This window comes from Dendrobates tinctorius, unplaced genomic scaffold (genome assembly GCF_039654945.1).
Source record: "Dendrobates tinctorius isolate UK_male_01 unplaced genomic scaffold, ASM3965494v1 ptg000098l, whole genome shotgun sequence".
NCBI lineage: Eukaryota > Metazoa > Chordata > Amphibia > Anura > Dendrobatidae > Dendrobates > Dendrobates tinctorius.
This window is the reverse complement of record NW_027361766.1, coordinates 20,114,279-20,133,831: the sequence shown is the minus strand read 5'-3', so window position 1 is coordinate 20,133,831 and position 19,553 is coordinate 20,114,279. Positions and strand designations below refer to the sequence as shown.

At 44.7% G+C, this 19,553-nt stretch overlaps 1 protein-coding gene across 1 annotated transcript in view; it reads left to right on the top strand.

The window, feature by feature from the left end:
- Positions 1–19,553, top strand: part of DSTYK (dual serine/threonine and tyrosine protein kinase) — a 92,870-nt gene that overhangs the window by 27,951 nt on the left and 45,366 nt on the right. The window contains exon 2 of the mRNA XM_073587196.1: positions 2,496–2,884. Within this exon, the coding sequence (XP_073443297.1) occupies positions 2,496–2,884 (389 nt within the window). The remainder of the gene's footprint in view (positions 1–2,495; positions 2,885–19,553) is intronic.

Sequence of the window (19,553 nt, the reverse complement as noted above, 5' to 3'; positions counted from 1 at the left end):
ACTAGTTAACCCCTTTATTGAACCCCTTAAAAAATAAAAAACAAAGCAAAAAATAAAGCTTTTTCATACCGCCAAGCAAAAAGAGCAATAACGCGCGATCAAAAAGACGGATATAAATAACCATGGTAGCGCTGAAAACATCATCTTGTCCCGCAAAAAACGAGCCGCCATACAGCATCATCAGCGAAAAAATAAAGTTATAGCTCGCAGAATAAAGCGATGCAAAATAATAATTTTTTTATATAAAATTGCTTTCATTGCATAAAAGCGCCAAAATTTAAAAACTACATAAATGAGGTATTGCTGTAATCGTACTGACCCGAAGAATAAAACCGCTTTATCAATTTTACAGCACGCGGAACGGTGTAAACGCACCACACCAAAAGAAATTCATGAAACGCTGTTTTTTTGTTCATTCTGCGTCCCAAAAATCGAAATAAAAAGCTATCAAAAAATGTCACGTGCCCGAAAATGGTACCAATAAAAACGTCAACTCGTCCCGCAAAAAGTAAGACCTCACATGACTCGGTGGGTCAAAATATGGAAAGATTATATCTCTCAATGTGGTGATGCATAAACTATTTTTACAATAAAAAGCGTCTTTTAGCGTGCGACAGCTGCCAAAAATAAAAACCGCCATAAATAGTAAATCAAACCCCCCCCCCCATTATCACCCTCTTAGCTAGGGAAAAACGATAAAATTAAAAAAAAAAAAGTTGTTTAATTCCATTTTCCCGTTAGGGCTAGGGGTGTGTTGGGGTTAGGGTCGGAGTTAGAATTGGGAGGTTTCCACTGTTTTGGTACATCAGAGGCTTTCCAAGCGACATGGCGTCCGATCTCAATTCCAGCCAAAAAAAGTCAAATGGCGCTGCTTCCCTTCCGAGCTCTGCCATGCGCCCAAATAGTGGTTTACCCCCACATATGGGGTATCAGCGTCCTCTAGGCACATCGGGGACTCTCCAAACTTGACGTGGCATCCGATCTGAATTCCAGCCAATTTTGCAGTGAAAAAGTCAAACGGCGCTCCTTCCCTTCCGAGCTCTGCCATGCACCCAAACAGTGGTTCCCCCCCCCCCCCCCACATATCAGGTATCGGCGTACTGAGGACTAATTGCACGATAACTTTTCCAGTCCAAAATAAAAAAAAAATTAAGCCTGAAGTAATTTTTTTTGTGAGAAAAAGTTAAATGTTCATTTATTTTTTTTTAATTTTTTTTTTTTTTTAACATTCAAAAAATTCCTGTGAAGCACCTGAAGGGTTAATAAACTTCTTGTATGTGGTTTTGAGCACCTTGAGGAGTGCAGTTTTTAGAATGGTGTCACTTTTGGGAATTTTCTATCATATAGACCCCTCAAAGTGGCTTCAAATGTGATGTGATGTCCCTAAAAATAAAACAATGTTGTAAAAATGAGAAATCGCTGGTCAACTTTTAACCCTTATAACTTCCTAACAAAAAAAAAAAAATTTGGTTCCCAAATTGTGCTGATGTAAAGTAAACATGTGGGAAATGTTACTTAAGTTTTTTGTGTGCAGTATCTGATTTAAGGGCATAAAAATTCAAAGTTGGAAAATTGCTAAATTTTTGTCAAATTTCCATATTATATTTTTTTTTTTTTTCACAAATAAATGCAAGTTATATGAATGAAATTTTACCACTAACATGAAGTACAATATGTCATGAGAAAACCATGTCAGAATCACCGGGATCCATGGAAGCGTTCCAGAGTTATGACCTCATAAAGGGACTGGTCAGATTTGTAAAAATTGGCCCGGGAGTTAATGTGAAAACCACCCTTGGTAGTAAAGGGGTTAAAAAGGGAAGGATGATCACCTCATTATACATAACACTGTGGGTTATAGATAATTTACTGACACAATGTGTAATTGGTGGAGAAAGAATCACTTTGGCTGGTTTCACATTAGCGCTTTTTAAGCGCACGCACGGCCGGGGGTAGCTCCGCCCCCGAGCCGGCTCTCTGCCCGGCGTGCCCGCCCCTTGCTTGTAGCGCCGCCTCCTAGTGCACAGCGGCGCCTGCGATCGGCGCACCCTATCTTTAGCATAGGGTGCGCAGATCGCTTTGACCTGCGCTGCGCACTTTTGACGGTGCGCCGTGCGCGCCAAAATCAAACTTTTCGGCGTGCTCGGCGCACCGTCAAAAGTGCGCAGCGCAGGTCCAAACGCAACTAGCGCACAGCCTGCGCACGATCTGCGCACCCTATGCTAAAGATAGGGTGCGCCGATCGCAGGCGCCGCTGTGCGCTAGGAGGCGGCGCTACAAGCAAGGGGCGGGCACGCCGGGCAGAGAGCTGGCTCGGGGGCGGAGCTACCCCCGGCCGTGCGTGCGCTTAAAAAGCGCTAATGTGAAACCAGCCTTTGATGGACCTAGGTCATTTTTTTTTTTTTTTTTTTTTCCCCCATCCTATTTTAACTGACAGAAATATGTTGAAATTGTGTAATTTAATATTTTATTTATTTTTTTGTTTTTACTTGCAGGTCAGTTGAATTGCATGAGTTTTTCAAAGCAAGAAGAGGACTACCTGAAGGTGACTGTTCGCTGTCGGCCATGCCTGTTTGTCCTGGGACAGAACTGTGGTGCTAGAAGCAGATTGGTCAATGCACTTTTAGGGGATGTTCTTTTACCAGTGGGTGGGTGTGATGATCCAGAAACTTGCAAGAGAAGGCGCATCCGCTTTAGGCATGGGCAAAGGACACTGGTCAGCTTGGCATTGCCGGAACAGTATGAACTAGTTCATCAATTAGTAGCCCATCAGGGCAAGTGGCACACCATTCCTTATGAAGACTTGGAGATCCCAGAGGATGAGGAGGATCCTGCACACAGACTGGCAGAGCTTGAGGTGACTCTACCGTATCAGTTGCTTCAGGTAAGGTATCCAGTCACTTGTTTCTGGCAGCAGAATATGGGTAAAAATTAATTTGTTAAATGTCCAATTTCCAGAGAGCTTTTTCCTGTAGGAATGGTTATCCTTGTGCTTGGCTTTCTGGTGCTCCTCATACAATGCTGCAGAAAGCGACCATCGGTGGGTCTCTAGCCATCCTAATCCTGCGGACTCTTCCTGAGGCAATGTAGAGTGCTAATTTGTACTGGTTTTCTAGCGTTTCATGGCTGATGTCGGGGCTTCAGTGTATGAAAAATTCAGTATTTGGTAGACCAGATTGGAATCGGAGCCTTTTTAAAACTAAACTGTCAAGTGATTTGTGCCGTCCAAACCTCAGCCAGCTTGATTCATTGCCTGGTTCCAGCCAGGTATTTTCTTCTCTGAAATATTCCAGTGTATCAGAGAAAATATACTTTTGAAGATCAGCTGGTTATCCTAGTCAGACCTAATACTAGGCCTGCTCCGCAGCCAGCGGGGTTCTCAAAGCGCCGCCTCATTTGATTGACAGGTCTCTCACTCAAGGGCCCGTTACACATAGCGATATCGCTAGCAATATCGCTGTAACGTCACTGGTTCTGTGACGCAGCAGCGATATTGCTACATGTGATACCTCCGACCGGCTCCCCCGCTGATTATCGCTGATCGCGCGAGAACGTCCTGAACCATTTCTCGCCGGGCGCTTCCTGTGGCGCCGATGAGCGACGTATGGGCGGGAGGACGTCAGGATCGCCGCCTCTGACAGGTAAGTAGTGACCCACGACCGCTGCTATGTCGCTGGTGAGATCTGCCTGTTTGGCAGCTCACTAGCGACCACTTAGCGATGCACCAGCGATCCGTATCGTCAGGTTCGCTGGTGTAACGGTACCCTATGCAAAGGAGAGACCTGTCAATCACCTGCAGCTGTGCTGGACAGGGGCGGAGCTAGAGTAGTCTGGTCTCACTATGGTTCTCAGCCAGATTTTCCGAGTATATCGTCTCTGAAATGTCGTCTTGTTTCAGAGAATAATATATCCGCCTGTGACTCATGCTGTCCACCTGACAGGTTCCCTCTTTGAACATGATTGTCAACAAGAAAAATGACATCCACAAAACATTGGCACATTGTGGTGCCTTGGTGTGTACTATACACTACCAGCACTGATCCTCATTACATGTAAAACATGTATGGAATATATATATTAGTCAGATTTGTCTATTTTTAAGTGGTGCACAGGATTTGCAGATCTCTTCTAAATGAATGGCGAGGTTTATTTTTATCGTAGGTACACTTGAACTGTGAGACAGAATCTTGAAAAAAAAAAAAAATCTGGACAATCACATTGTATCTTTTTTTTTTTTTTTTCTTTTTTTTTAACTACTTTTTTTCATGCAATAAAATTGTAAATTAATAATTTGCAACAATAGAAAATTAGACCTTAATATTTGGCACAGAAATCTTTGTTTTGTAGTTAGAGATCAGACGTTTCCTGTAGTTCTTGATGAAGTTTGAGCACGCAGCAGCAGGGATTTTGGCCCACTCCTCCATAAAGATCTTCTCCAGATCTTTTAGGTTTCGGAGCTTTCGCTGGGCAACATTGAGTTTCTGCTACATTTAAACATTTTCTATTGGTTTCAGCTCTGGATACTGGCTAGGCCACGCCAGGACTTTGAAATGCTCCTTTCGGAGCCAGTCCTTAGTTGCCCTGGCTGTGGGTTTCGGTCACTGTCGCGCATCTTCAGTGCTCTTACTGAGTGAAGAAGGTTATTAGCCAATATCTCGCGATATGTGACCCCATCCATCCTCCCTTCAATACACTGCAGTCATCCTGTCCGCTTTGCAGAAAAGCACCCCCAAAGTTTGATGTTTTCCCCTACCGTACTTCACGGTTGGGACTGTGTTGGGTTTTTTTTGTTTTTTTTTAAGTTGTACTCATCCTTCCTCCTAACACGGTCAATGGAGATGATGCCAAAAAGTTCTGCTTTTCGTCTCCTCTGACCACATGACCTTCTCCCATGCCTCCTCTGGATCATTCAGATGGTCATTGGTGAACCTGAAACTGCCCTGGGCATGTGCTGGCGTGAGCAGGAGGACCTTGCGTGGTCTGCAGGATTTAAATGATGGCGTAATGTATTACTAATGGTAATGTTTGAGACACTGGTCCTAGCTCTCAGGCCTGTGGAGTCGGTGTCGGAGGTTTGGCTTATCGACTCCACAGCCCTGCTAGTTTTCTTCAGATCATTGACCAGGTCATCTCACGTAGTTCTGGGCTGATTCCTGAGCTTTCTGAGAATCATCATTTACCCCACGAGGCTAAATCTTGCATGGAGCACCAGACAGAAGAAGATTGACAGTCATCTTGTGTTTCTTCCATTATCTAATAATTGTGCTAACAGTTGCCTTCTCATCAAGTTGCTTGCTTACTATTCTGTAGCCTATCCCAACCTTGTGCAGGTCTACAATTTTGTCCCTGGTGTCCATTGACAGCTCTTTTGGTCTTGGCCATGGTGGAGAGGTTGGAGTGTGATTGAGTGTGTGGACAGATGTCTTTTATACAGGCAACAAGTTCAAACAGGTGCAATTAATACAGGTATTGAGTGTTGAGTAGCAGGACTTCTTATAGAAAAACTGACAGGTCTGAGAGCCAGAATTCTTGCGCATGCAATGTGATGGTCTTTGTATATAATTTTTATTGTAGGTACACTGCAACTGTGAGAGACATACTAAAAAAAAAATAAATATATTCATTCTTTGTAGGTGGGGAAAACTTGCAAAATCAGCAGTGAATCAAATACTTATTTTCCCCACTGTATATCATTCCAGACTTATTATTATATATATATGTTTTTTTTTCTTCTTTCTTTCAATACGCCTAATTACAAAACGGAGTCATGGCATGTATTATTAAATGGAGTATTCTATTCATGGGCACCCCCCTCCCCTTAACAAGTGGGTTGTGATGATTATGCTAAGGCCACTTCATCGGGTGTCTGGCTACGCTGAGGGGGCACAGAGCTCCTGTGCTTGGTTTGAACAGTCAATTTAGTGTACATGTATAGGTGTTCTGCACCGATGTCCCACCCCTCTCTTCCTTGATTGACAGCCCTAACTTTTTTAAGGGGCTAATGAAGGTGTAGAATGATGGAAAACAAACTGGCGCTAGTGCACTGGGCGTTTAGCCACACTGAGGGTGCCCTGAGCACCACTTCTTGGTTTGAACATACACTCTTTCACTGCTGATGGTCCAGATTACGCTGGATTATTCTCTGCCATACATGGTAGACCAGGGGTCTGAAACACGGTCGGGTGTATGGGTTGCACAAAGGAAAAAAAATTGGGGTATTCTTTGCAGTTTGATAGGACCTTTTTGTTGATGCCATTTTTTTTTTTTTTTTCTGAATGTTTTTAGCGTGCTAATTAACTTTTTTTAATGGCACCTTTTTATAACTTGAATTGTTACAATTGTGGCGATAACAAACATGCACTTTTTTGTTTAGTTTTTTACATAACATTATTTTTAGTCGCATTTATTATATTTTTGGCAATTCTCACCAGCATCTTATAGTAATGGCCCCCATTGTGCCGCTCTTCACATACACATTTGGGGGGGAAAAAAAATCCTTTCCGCCTGACCTCACTCCCTTGGAGAACAGTGTCGTTCTCTCTTCCACACTCGGGGTGGTGCATGGCAGTGGCATCATACACCACCCAGAACAGGCACTGTGTCAGCTGCTGCCGTCTGATTGGCTGCTGTTGGTCGTGCGGTGCAGAGAGCTGGTCTCTGTGCCACAATACATCTCAATTGAAAAGAAGCACTGGCATCGGTGCCCCCTGGACAGGCCCGTGATGGTCATGGGAGCTCCAGCACCTGTGGGCCGCATGGTGCTGCCTTAGGGGCTGCATGCAACCTGCAGGCAGTGTGTTTTAGACAGTCGGCCAAAGCGGTCGCTAGACCCAATGGCCTTTAGACAGTTCTCTTCTCTGCTGAGTACTAGTTCGCGTATTGTCGGGATCCCCCAAAAAACAAGATTCTGCTAAGAACCTTGGATGAGGCAGTCACTTTGTTGGAGACACTGGCCTCCTTCCAGACAGTAGTCCTCATTTCTCAGACCTGCATGAAGACTTGGTCTGGTATACTTCTACTGAAAAAGCCAAATATTGCCAACAGTGACTGAACAGTCATTGAAGCAAATGGCTACAGCCTGACTGTCCTGTATCCTCTAAAAATCCTGTTTTTAAGGAACTTCAACAGAAAACCTGACTTGGAGCTCTACAGAGATCACTGAAAGTGTGGGCTTACCCCTGTGTGCCTCTTGTCTTAATTCAAAATTACTGCATTCACTTTGGATTTTTTTTTCTTTACGCCAAAATAAGACATGTATACCAGTTAAGGAGCTTGCAGTGTCTCCCATGCTTATGATGGTCTCCTCCCTGCTGCCAGACAGAGGGCTCTTTCTTCCCACAGGACAAATTTTATTCCCAGAAGATATTAGCTGTAACTTATTGCTACTTGGTTCCTTGGGATCATGTACAAATAAACATACAAGGGGTGAGAACAAGTCTGGCTAGTCCAAGCTGAAATGTCATTTCTGGGAAGATGTCTACTGGTGTGGTAGGTACTGTTTCAGATCACCAGACAAATTTTAAATTCGACAAAGATAACAGACATACACAAAATGCAGCTTTTCAAATAAAGGCCCTTATTAAGGGAAAGAAATCCAAACCTACAGGGCCCTGTATGAAAGTGTGAATGCTCTCTAAACCTAATTGGTTGGGCCACCCTTAGCAGCAACAACTGCAATGAAATTTGCAATAACTGGCAATAAGTCTTTTACAGCGCTCTGGAGGAATTTTGACCCACTCATCTTTGCAGATTTGTTAAAATTCGGCAACATTTCAAGGGTTTCCGAGCATGAACCATTTATTAAAGGTCATGCCTCAGCATTTCAATCGGATTAAAGGACTTTGACTAGGCCACTCCAAAGTTTTAATTTTGTTTATCATAAGCCATTCACAGGTGGACTTGCTGGTGTGTTTTTGGATCATTGTTCAAGCTGAAGCACACTTGGTTTGTGCAGCAGAAGTCACGAACAGATGTCCAGACATTCTTCTTCAGGATCTTTTGGTAGACAACAGAATTCATGGTTCCATTTACCAAAGCAAGTCTTCCAGGTCCTGAAGAAGCAAAATAGCCCCAGACCATCACACTACCACCACCATATTTTACTGTTCCACTTCGGAAATGCTGTGTCCACATGAAATTCGACGTACAACTTTCAAAAAGTTCATCTTTTGTCTCACCAGTCCAGAGTATTCTCCCAAGAGTCTTGGGGGGGGGAGGAAACAGAGATGAGCCTTTGTTACTGCTTAGCAGTGGTTTTTGTCTTGGAACTTTGGCAGGCAGGCCATTTAGCAAATTGGTGCAAAAAATCCAATTGGCAACTAGAGTAAATTTGTTTATGGTGTGTGTGTGTGTGTGTGTGTGTGTGTGTGTGTGTGTGGTTTTTTTTTTTTTTTTGTTTCCCCCCCCCCCCCCCACTTTGTAGCCTAAATTATGATGAGTTGTCATCCGTGCTTGGCCACACCACCCCTGACTAAGCATAATGACTGAAAAGTGTGCTAACTGATCAATCGGGGCCTAAGTTTCAGTCTTAACACAGTAAAAAAAAGACCACAGTATTTCTGTCAAGGTCTCTGAACTAATGCACTATCAGGATGCAGCAACACAGGTGCAAATTAGTGATGCGACAGCCACATACAACCTACGAATTCATGGCGTGGGTGATTGCTTGGTATTAAAATTGCACACAAAAATGGTTTGTATAGGCCACTGGTCACACACAGGTAGTACAGTGACTGGCTTTCAGCCTATAAGTGGTGCCCAGCATTATATAAGTGAACCCCATTTGAAGACAACCCAGTTTACAAGGCTAACATTGGTGGGCTTGGCTGCACCCTGACTATAAATAACGTGCAAAAAATATACGGTATACATTTAAGGTATTGGTTGATATTTTGTCCAAAATGCGCAAGCTCGCAAACCGCATCAAGGGTCTTCACACTTGCGAGTGCCTACAGTACACAAAAAACTAAAAGCTAAGCTAGTGCGGCTGTCTCGTCAGTACTTTGCTCCTGTGTTGCCCTCTTTATTATATGGGTTTGCTGTATCCTGAGTGCATTAGCTCTGGGACCCGGGCAGGTAAATGCTGTTGCCTCTTTTTTGCTGTGCTTAATTCTTGAATTTTTTGGAGAAATCTAATTCCTGTTATCGTGGCTTTGCTACTAAATTTCATTCTGCAATCTTTTATTCCTTGATCAAAACTTCTGATATGTAACTAGTTTCAGACGATTCTCTTGTGGGTATGATGTCCCAGTCCTACATGCTAGGTGTGAGGCCTGTGAATCTTTTCAGAATGCTGTAGCTTTTATGAACTCTTATGTACTAGCACACTTTATTCCTGTAGCACTTAACACTTCTACAGCTGTGAGGGTTCTCTTCTCCTTTTGTCCTAACACACGGATGCCTCCATAAGCCTGCCTGTGTAGTCGCCTCTCTCTCTACATTAATACACAGCCGCCATAACTCATCCACTGCAGACCAACGTGTGCTTAAATTCCTGTGTACTGTGATGCCATACAACTTGTGATCTACCCTCCCTGATGACTTGGATGCTTTCTTCTTTCTTAATATTTGTGCTCTCAAGAACAACCTCTTCTTCAAACCAAGTACAAGTGGTCCGTGCACGCTAGGTGTGGACAAACAGTGCAGTGCACCTCCCCAGTTACTTGTTTTTATCGTTCTATGCCCTTCTCAGGCTCTATAAAGCCAGAGCTGTCAATCAGTTGTGAGTGGGAGGATGTGTGCAGGTGGAAGATGGAGAACAAGTAGGTCTGAAGGTGTACTGGCCGATCCAAGGATGTACCACCGTTTAGAAAACTTGATGAATTTTTTTTTTTTTTATATAGGAACCAAGTGAGTAAGTTGTATAGTCCATAAAGGTATGTTCCCACTAGGTGTATGACCGAATCCTGTGGAGGAGAAGGTGTGCAGTGTGAATTGACACGTGCGTCTGCCTTAAGTCTGCAGTGGGTCTACAGAGCGCTTCACGATTTTCAATGTGTGCACAAAAAATCTACACATTCTCCACAAAGATATTACTTCACATTTGTTTTGGTTCCTTTTTACAGTGAAAAGGGAAAAAAAAAAAAAAAAAAAATTGCATGCCGACATGCCTATTCTATGATCCACCACCAATGAAATGCAGTTGTTGGTTTTGTTTTTTTTTTTTTTTTTGAGAAACGAGTATCTGCTAATAAGTGCTCGTAAGGACGCCCGACTAACCTATCTCCGTATTCACCCTATGAGCCAGCAAAACTCTTGTCGGGTGCAGTAATTTTTATGTTTGATATTCCATGCACAAAGGATGATTTTTATTAGTGAATGCCCGGTGTGCAAGTTTTCAGCTGTTCATGAAATATTACATAAGTGTGGGGTTTTTTTTTTTTTTTTCTTTGCCCGTCCTTTGACGGTGGGGATAACTTTTAACTGTCAGGACCGGCTCCTCTAGAGAGCGTAGAAGGGGCTCTCTGGCCCACCCTCCTCCAGTTTTCCGGTGCTTGCCAATGACTTCCAGGACCGGTGATAACCTTGTACCATAGGCAGAATAAACACCAGGGACCAGACAGGATGTAACTAGCTGGAGCCTTGTCATCACATTGGCCGAGCGTGCACGTGGTGAGGATGGGATATTATTTTTGTGCCTTTTACAACATTTATTTTACGCACTTAGGCCTCGTTCACACATCTATTTCTGGTGCATGTGGCAACTTTTTTTTTTTTTCCGGCAGCACAGATAACACCGCCTGATACAAATCTATGGGTTCGTGTTTAACATTGGGAAGTATAGGAGGAACTACACAATTTTAATATATATATATATATATATATATATATATATATATATATATATATAATTTTTTTTTTTTTTTTTTCATACCTGGTGACACACGGATGGAGAGCACTGACACCATTACCAGGTTTTCACATACGTGTTTTATACAGACGTGTGAATGAGGCCTTAACGTAGCACCACTAATTCCATTGCACTGTACGTACAGGTGCATCTCACAAAATTAGAATATCAAAAAGTTAATTTATTTCAGTTCTTCAATACAAAAAGTGACTCACATACAGCTCTGTAATGGGCAGCCCATTCTCCAGACCTGAACCCCATTGAAAACCTCTGGAATGTAATCAAGAGAATGATGGATAGTCACAAGCCATCAAACAAAGAAGAACTGCGTAAATTTTTGCGCCAGAAGCAGTGTGAAAGCCTGGTGGCAAGCACGCCAAGATGCGTGAAAGCTGTGATTAAAATAGTATTCTTGTTTCTAAATGATTATGAATTTTTCTTTGCATTATTTGAGGTCTGAAAGCACTAGGGTTTTTTTTTTTTTTTTTTTTTTTTTTAATTGTGACCATTTTTCTTTGTCAGAAAAATTACAAAACTTATTGCTTGGAAATTCTGAGACTTTGTCAGAAGTTTATAGACTAAAAGAACAATGTTATATTTGTCCTCAAACATACCTATAAATAGAAGAATCAGACAAACAGAACATTTGAAGGTGGTCTCTCAATTTTTTCAAGGGCTGTATTATATAGTCATTACAGAGTGATCTATTTCAAGTGTTTATTTCTGTTAATGTTGATGATTATGGCTTACAGCCAATGAAAACCCAAAAGTCATTTTTTCCATGGTACATGACGGCACCACGAGAGAGGGGATCCGCCCTACGAGGACAGGAAACCTTCAAGATAAAAGGGGCGGCTCCTCTCTCCGCATCAGTTGGTTTCCTGTCCTCGACGGGGAACCCTCAAGATGAAAGCCTCTTTGAAGATTCCGAAGAAGAGGATGCCTGGACCTGGGTCGGGTGATTAATGGCAGGCATGGGTTTGCTACACCCGACGCCGGGTACCGGTAGTCGCCTCGGGGGCCATATATGCCTATGTCCCCCCTGAGCGAAAGCATGGCCACAGCCGGTAGGGCAGATGCCCAGGCGAAACGGAGTACCTTGGCGGTGCACCCTCCAAGATGACAGCACACAAAGAAGGTCCAGGAAGGCCACTTGCAGTGTTCCCTCCCTAAAAAAACCTCAAACGATTATTGGATCAAATATTCTGAAAAAACCACGAGAGCAAAAAGAATTTGACCCTAAAAATTAACTTTTATTCCAATATTAAAAACCTGGATAGTACCAATATAGGGAGCAGGGTACATAATATTTTGAACATACAAATTGTGCAATATATCAGGGCACTACACTCGCCCTAATAGGAGAAACTGGGTCTGAGCAGAAAAAGTAAATTAATGTGCATGCAAAATGTAATTGCATATGAACACATGACCTGTTTTGCTTTTGGTTTCCTAATAGGCCCTAGTACGTCCCTTCCTTGCCGCGGAGGTTGGCACCCTAATATATGTGATATGGTGCCCCCGCTCAACGTCGGTGACCCTAATAGCACCCTGTACAACCCTAGTCGACGAAGAGGATACACAAACACACACACAAATCCCGAAAAAATGACCCCTAGTGGAGAAACCATGTACTGTCTCTAGGAGTACACCTAATCTTAACACAGAGTGGAGGGTATATATCCACCCTAATATCTCGTAGTAAAAAATGCTTATGGTTGCAGCTCAATTAGAACCTTATCTCGTAGGAAAAAATGCCAAATGCTGCATAGATGACAGACTGTAGCTTTCTAAAAAAGCGTTTACACATAGCAATAATGCATAGATTAAATCCAACAGGAGTTCATCAGGAAAACATATTTGCTGATCTAGCGTGTCCAAGGGACATAATAGTCCTCAAAAATCACAATAGACACAATAATCTCTTTTATAAACAAGTATGGCAAAAAGCACCATTAAATTCATTCATGGGATGACCCAATTACCCAATAAACAAATTGCCATCCATCAGTCTGTCAGCATAAAAAAAAAAAAAAAATCAAAAAATACTTATCAGCCATCAGATGATAACGAGCCCAGCCCGACGCGTTTCCCCCTCTTAGATGTTGAGGGTTCATCAGGGGCAAAAGAGCGCAAGGGGTCTCATCACCCCAGCCGAATGATCAATGCAGTGTGCGGCGTGTTTTCTGTCTCCCGCCGGCTCATATTTACCGTAGTCTGAACGCGGTAAATATGAGCCGGCGGGAGACAGAAAACACGCCGCACACTGCATTGATCATTCGGCTGGGGTGATGAGACCCCTTGCGCTCTTTTGCCCCTGATGAACCCTCAACATCTAAGAGGGAGAAACGCGTCGGGCTGGGCTCGTTATCATCTGATGGCTGATAAGTATTTTTTTTTTTTTTTTTTTTTTTTTTATGCTGACAGACTGATGGATGGCAATTTGTTTATTGGGTAATTGGGTCATCCCATGAATGAATTTAATGGTGCTTTTTGCCATACTTGTTTATAAAAGAGATTATTGTGTCTATTGTGATTTTTGAGGACTATTATGTCCCTTGGACACGCTAGATCAGCAAATATGTTTTCCTGATGAACTCCTGTTGGATTTAATCTATGCATTATTGCTATGTGTAAACGCTTTTTTAGAAAGCTACAGTCTGTCATCTATGCAGCATTTGGCATTTTTTCCTACGAGATTAGGTTCTAATTGAGCTGCAACCATAAGCATTTTTTACTACGAGATATTAGGGTGGATATATACCCTCCACTCTGTGTTAAGATTAGGTGTACTCCTAGAGACAGTACATGGTCTCTCCACTAGGGGTCATTTTTTCGGGATTTGTGTGTGTGTTTGTGTTTTTTTGTGTATCCTCTTCGTCGACTAGGGTTGTACAGGGTGCTATTGGGGTCACCGACGTTGAGCGGGGGCGCCATATCGCATATATTAGGGTGCCAACCTCCGCGGCAAGGAAGGGACGTACTAGGGCCTATTAGGGCGAGTGTAGTGCCCTGATGTATTGCACAATTTGTATGTTCAAAATATTATGTACCCTGCTCCCTATATTGGTACTATCCAGGTTTTTAATATTGGAATAAAAGTTAATTTTTAGGGTCAAATTCTTTTTGCTCTCGTGGTTTTTTCAGTGTTCCCTCCCTGTCGACATACAGTGGCCATGCAGCCCAGGAGACACATCGGTGCCCGGGCAGAGAGCTCCTCGGAGGCCACAGACAGCGTACCCTACCTTTTGAAGACCAGACGCCGGACCCCGCAGCGGAAAAGGGTATACCTGCAGTCAGATCAGGAAGGGGTCCATCGCGCAGGTAAGGGGTGTCTGGGGGCCCCGAAGCTAGCAGGGCCCAGGCGCTCACCCGGCCCGGGTTCGTATGGCCGCACCGGGAGGAGCGCGCATGATGGCCGATGAACCGGAAGTGGTTGCATGCGACCCGGAGGTAGCGGCGCGCACAGCACCGCGGGGCCTGGGAGAGTCAGAAGGTGTGCTCGGTCCCGGGGGGGGGGGCACGCAGAGGCATGAGGCACGCGCGCGCGCCCACACAGCGAGCAGGGCAGGTGCGAGACCAGGTGGTCTAAAAAAAAAAAAAAAAAAAAAAAAAAGAGGGGCTATTTAAGATCGCCAGAGAAGGCGAGCAGGTGTCACAGCACCAATTCTGAGTTGGAGGTGACTGCTTGCAGCCATAAGCAGCATAATGGAGATCCCTTCGCCAGAGCATGTGCAATCGCGCCAGGAAGCAAAGGAGAGGCGGTCGTGCTCAGAGGAGAAAGCAAAGACACGCCGCAGCAGCAGTGTGAGCCACTCGGGCAGCGCACGGGCGGATCGTCACCGCAGAAAAGAGGGGTCCATAATCTCGTTGGGAGACAGTGAAAGGACCAGCCAACCTCCAGATCCGGTACCCGTTCTAGGAAGCGTCCGAGTGGTGAGTGAACTTCGAGGAAGTCCAGTAGTCTAATGTCTGTTCTCTTTATCTTTTCTCCTCTCTTTCCTTCTCCTCCTCCTCCTCCTCTTACATACATTGGCGGGGTGGAGTATAGGAGGTCCCTAAGAAATGTAGAGGAAAGTCAAAAAATAAAGAATGTGCCTTATGTAAAAGTCCCGTAGAAGCAGCCTGGAACAAAAAGTTATGCCAGGAGTGCATTAACAAGACCATAGCGGAGGAGACGCCCTCAGACTATCCGAAAATGAGGGTTATAATTCAGACAGAAGTTTCCAAGTCAGTAAGAGCATTACAAACAGTAGATACAGAGAGGAAAACTAGGAGATCAAGCCCCTCAGGGGTCTCTCAACAAGACTCTACAGGGTCAGAGGACGACTCAAATAAGTCGCAGTATTCAGGAAGTAGCTCGGACGGGGAAGATACCTTTCCAGTAGAGACTACGGATGAACTCATTAAAGCAGTTAGATCTACCATGGGGCTAGTAGAAGAACGGACAAAAAAGACAGCCCAAGATGTCATGTTCAGTGGGCTACAAAAGAAAAAACGTAAGACCTTCCCTGTTAATGAGCAACTAAAAGCACTCCTAAAACGCGAATGGGAAAAGCCAGAAAGGAAGTCCCAGATAACGAATTCCCTGAAGAGGAGATACCCCTTTGAGGAAGAGGCATCCTCATCCTGGGATAGGGCCCCCAAAATTGATGTAGCGATATCAAAGGTCGCCAGAAAATCTTCCCTACCCTTTGAGGACCTGGGGTTTCTAAAAGAGCCGCTGGACCGAAAGGCGGACAATTGCCTTAAAGCAGCCTGGGAAACCTCGGCTGGCGCACTAAGACCCGCCATCGCAGCCACTTGTGTGGCTAGGTCCCTAAAGATATGGACAGACAACTTGGAGGATCATTTAGAACAAGGAGTTCCCAGAGAGACGATTCTGGAATCATTGCCGGCTATTAGAGCGGCGGCGGACTTTCTCGCAGAGGCGTCAGCAGATTCGGACAGACTAGCGTCAAAGTCAGCAGCCTTAACCAATGTAGGACGACGTGCAGTATGGCTCAAATGCTGGCCGGGGGACACCCAGGCAAAAATGAAGCTTTGCTCTCTACCATGTGAAGGAAATTTCTTATTCGGTCCGGCATTGGATGAAGTGTTAGAAAAAGCGAGTGATACAAAAAAAGAATTTTCCGAAACAACCATTTCAAGCCTTTCGGCGCTCCTTTCAGAGGGGCCGAAAATTCAGAAGGCAACAATTTAAAGATCGTGACAGAAACAATTCTGACAGGCGATACAGAGGAGGGAGAGGCTTCTATTTCAGTAAGCCCCCTAGAGAAGCCAAAAAACCCGCCCAGTGACGGTCCTTCTCAGGTGGGGGGAAGGCTCTCACTTCCTCCCAGCCTGGGAAAGGATCTCATCCAGCACCTGGATCCGACAGATAGTAGGGTCAGGTCTGGAGTTAAAATTCCACCACAAAAATTCATTCAAACTCCGGTACAATCATCTCAAGAAAGACAAAAGAGATGGAGGAGGAGGTATTATCGCTTGTACAAAAACTCGTACTGGAAGAAGTTCCAGAAAAAGAAAAGAAGGAAGGCTTTTACTCCCCCCTATTTCTGATAAAGAAACCAGACGATTCCTGGAGGACGATTGTAAATCTGAAAGGCCTCAACAAGTATCTAGTAGTCCCATCATTCAAGATGGAGACGATAAGATCTACAGTGAAACTCCTCTTTCCTCGGTGTTACATGTCGGTCCTGGATCTCAAGGATGCTTACTATCATGTCCCGATCCGGCAGCAAGACCGCAAATATCTCAGGGTGGCAGTCCAGATAAAATCTCAGTGGCATCACTTTCAGTGCAAGGCTCTGCCCTTTGGGGTAGCAACAGCCCCCCGGGTCTTCACGAAATTGATTGCGGAGGTCACAGCACATCTCAGGGAAAAAGATGCTCTAGTAATACCATATCTGGACGACTTCTTGATAGTGGGGAAAGATTTCGCTCACTGTCAGGAACAAGTCAAGATAGTGATAGAGACTCTTCAGACTCTGGGTTGGCAACTGAACTTCAAAAAATCCAGGTTGGAGCCAACAATGGTCCAGAATTTTTTGGGCCTAACAATAGACTCGGTAATACAGGAGTGTCGCCTCCCGGAGGAGAAAGAAGAGAAAATCAAAAACCTAATCAGAACAGCATTAGGAAAGCCAACAATGACTCTGAGGAAAGCCATGTCAGTGTTGGGGTCCCTAACCTCCTGCATACCAGTGGTGAAATGGGCTCAATTTCACACAAGGGAACTTCAGTGGTGCGTGTTACAAAGCGATCTGACGCTTCAAGGGCAGTTAGAACAGAAGCTCACCATCCCGGATCCTGTACTCCAGTCACTAAAATGGTGGTTACAGATAGAGTCCTCTCCGAGGGGAGTACCCTGGACATATGCAGCCTCCAGAGTAGTCACGACAGATGCCAGTCCCTGGGGCTGGGGAGCCCATCTAGACACCCTATGGCTCCAAGATCCTTGGGCTCAGGAGGAAAAAGATCTATCCTCAAACGAATGGGAGCTACTAGCCATCGAAAGAGCGCTGGAAGGATTACTGACACACCTGAGAGGACATCATGTGAAAGTCCTATCGGACAATTGTACAGCAGTTGCATACGTGAACCATCAGGGGGGCACCCGTTCTCGGTCGTTAATGGAAATAGCAAGAAGAATCCTGACTCTGGCGGAACATCAGTTTCTCTCATTATCGGCCCTGCATATCCGAGGCGCGGACAACCGGAAGGCGGACTTTCTGAGCAGGAACCACTTAAAGCAAGGCGAATGGTGCCTAAAAGAGTCCATTTTTCAACAAATTGTGCAGAGGTGGGGAAAACCCATAATAGATCTCTTCGCCTCAAAAACCAACAGAAAAGTTCAAAAATTCTGCTCCCTATGGCCAGCAGACATGCCACTGGCGGTAGATGCCTTCAGAATAAAATGGACATCAGGTCTCCTGTACGCCTTCCCTCCGATATGCCTCATTCCATTAGTCCTGAAGAAGATCAGGGAGGACCAAGCCAGAGTAATTATGATAGCTCCCTTTTGGCCAAAAAGGACGTGGTTCTTTTGGCTGAGAGTGATGTCAGTGACAGACCCATGGGTGCTCCCAGAGGACCACGACCTCCTAACACAAGGTCCCTTCAATCATCCTCCGAATTCCAGGCTGCATTTGACAGCCTGGAATTTGAAAGGTCACTGTTAGAGAAGAGAGGTTTTTCAGCAAGGTTGATTGCCACCCTAATCAGTAGCAGAAAGCCAGTGACTACAAAAATATATGGGAGGATATGGAGAAAATTTTTGTCCACCTCAGGCCCAATACAGGAGGGGGAAGTACCTGTGAGGGCAGTGCTAGAGTTTCTACAAAGGGGTTTAGACTTGGGCTTAGCGGTCAGCACCCTGAAAGTACACGTTTCAGCCCTGGCAGCATTATTCAACTATGACCTGGCAAGCGATAGATGGGTCGCCAGATTTATCCGGGCCTGTACTAGAGCTGACTCTGTCCCATCCCCTAAACCTCCTCCCTGGGATCTAAGTTTAGTCTTATCATCCCTAACGGAAAGTCCATTTGAACCAATAAACGCAACATCAGATAAAGTGTTAACTTTAAAAACAGCCTTGTTAGTGGCACTCACATCGGCACGTAGGGTTGGGGACTTACACGCACTATCAGCAGATTCACCATACACTCAGGTTATGGACGATAGAGTCGTGTTAAGATTAGATCCAGCATACCTCCCTAAGGTAGTGTCGAAATTCCACAGAGCTCAGGAAATAATCTTGCCATCCTTTTGTCCTAACCCTAGTAACAAAAAGGAACAGAGATTACATTGCTTAGACGTTAGGAGGTGTATCCTACAGTATTTAGAGGTGACAAAGCCATGGAGGAAACAGAGGGCCTTATTTGTCTCATATCAGGGGGCAAGGAAAGGCCTTAAAGCCTCTAAGCAAACTATAGCTAGATTGGTGAGAGAGGCCATCATACTAGCATATAATAGTGCAGGCAGGGCTGATCCAGAGGGCCTAAAAGCCCACTCCACGAGGGCCATGGCAACGTCCTGGGCGGAGAGAGCGGACTCCTCCATCGACCAAATCTGTAAGGCGGCCACTTGGTTCTCTCATCTACCTTTTTCAGACATTACAGATTAGACCTATCTGCTACCTCTGATCTCACATTTGGGAGAAGAGTGTTACAGGCAGTGATTCCCCCCCCCCCCCCCCTAAAGGGAATACAAATCTCTGTAACTCTCTCGTGGTGCCGTCATGTACCATGGAAAAACACGGGTATTACATACCTGGTAATGTGTTTTTTCATGAGACATGAAGGCACCCTTATATTCCCGCCCTATTTGATCACGTCATTAGTTGGGTGTTTGGTTAGTATTATACACTCCCTTGGTGTTGGAAATTTAGCAGTGTAAAATAGGTATTATTTATGTGTGCACTAACCTGCGGAGTTCCTCTCGTGCTCTGTAAAACAACTGATGCGGAGAGAGGAGCCGCCCCTTTTATCTTGAAGGTTTCCTGTCCTCGTAGGGCGGATCCCCTCTCTCGTGGTGCCGTCATGTCTCATGAAAAAACACATTACCAGGTATGTAATACCCGTGTATCTCAGTAAATTGAATACTTTATAAGGCTAGTTTCACATTTGCGTTAAAGGCTGCAGCGTCGGCCTGCGCCCTGCCGCGCCTCCGCCGGTAGCTCCACCTCCAGACGCATGACGCT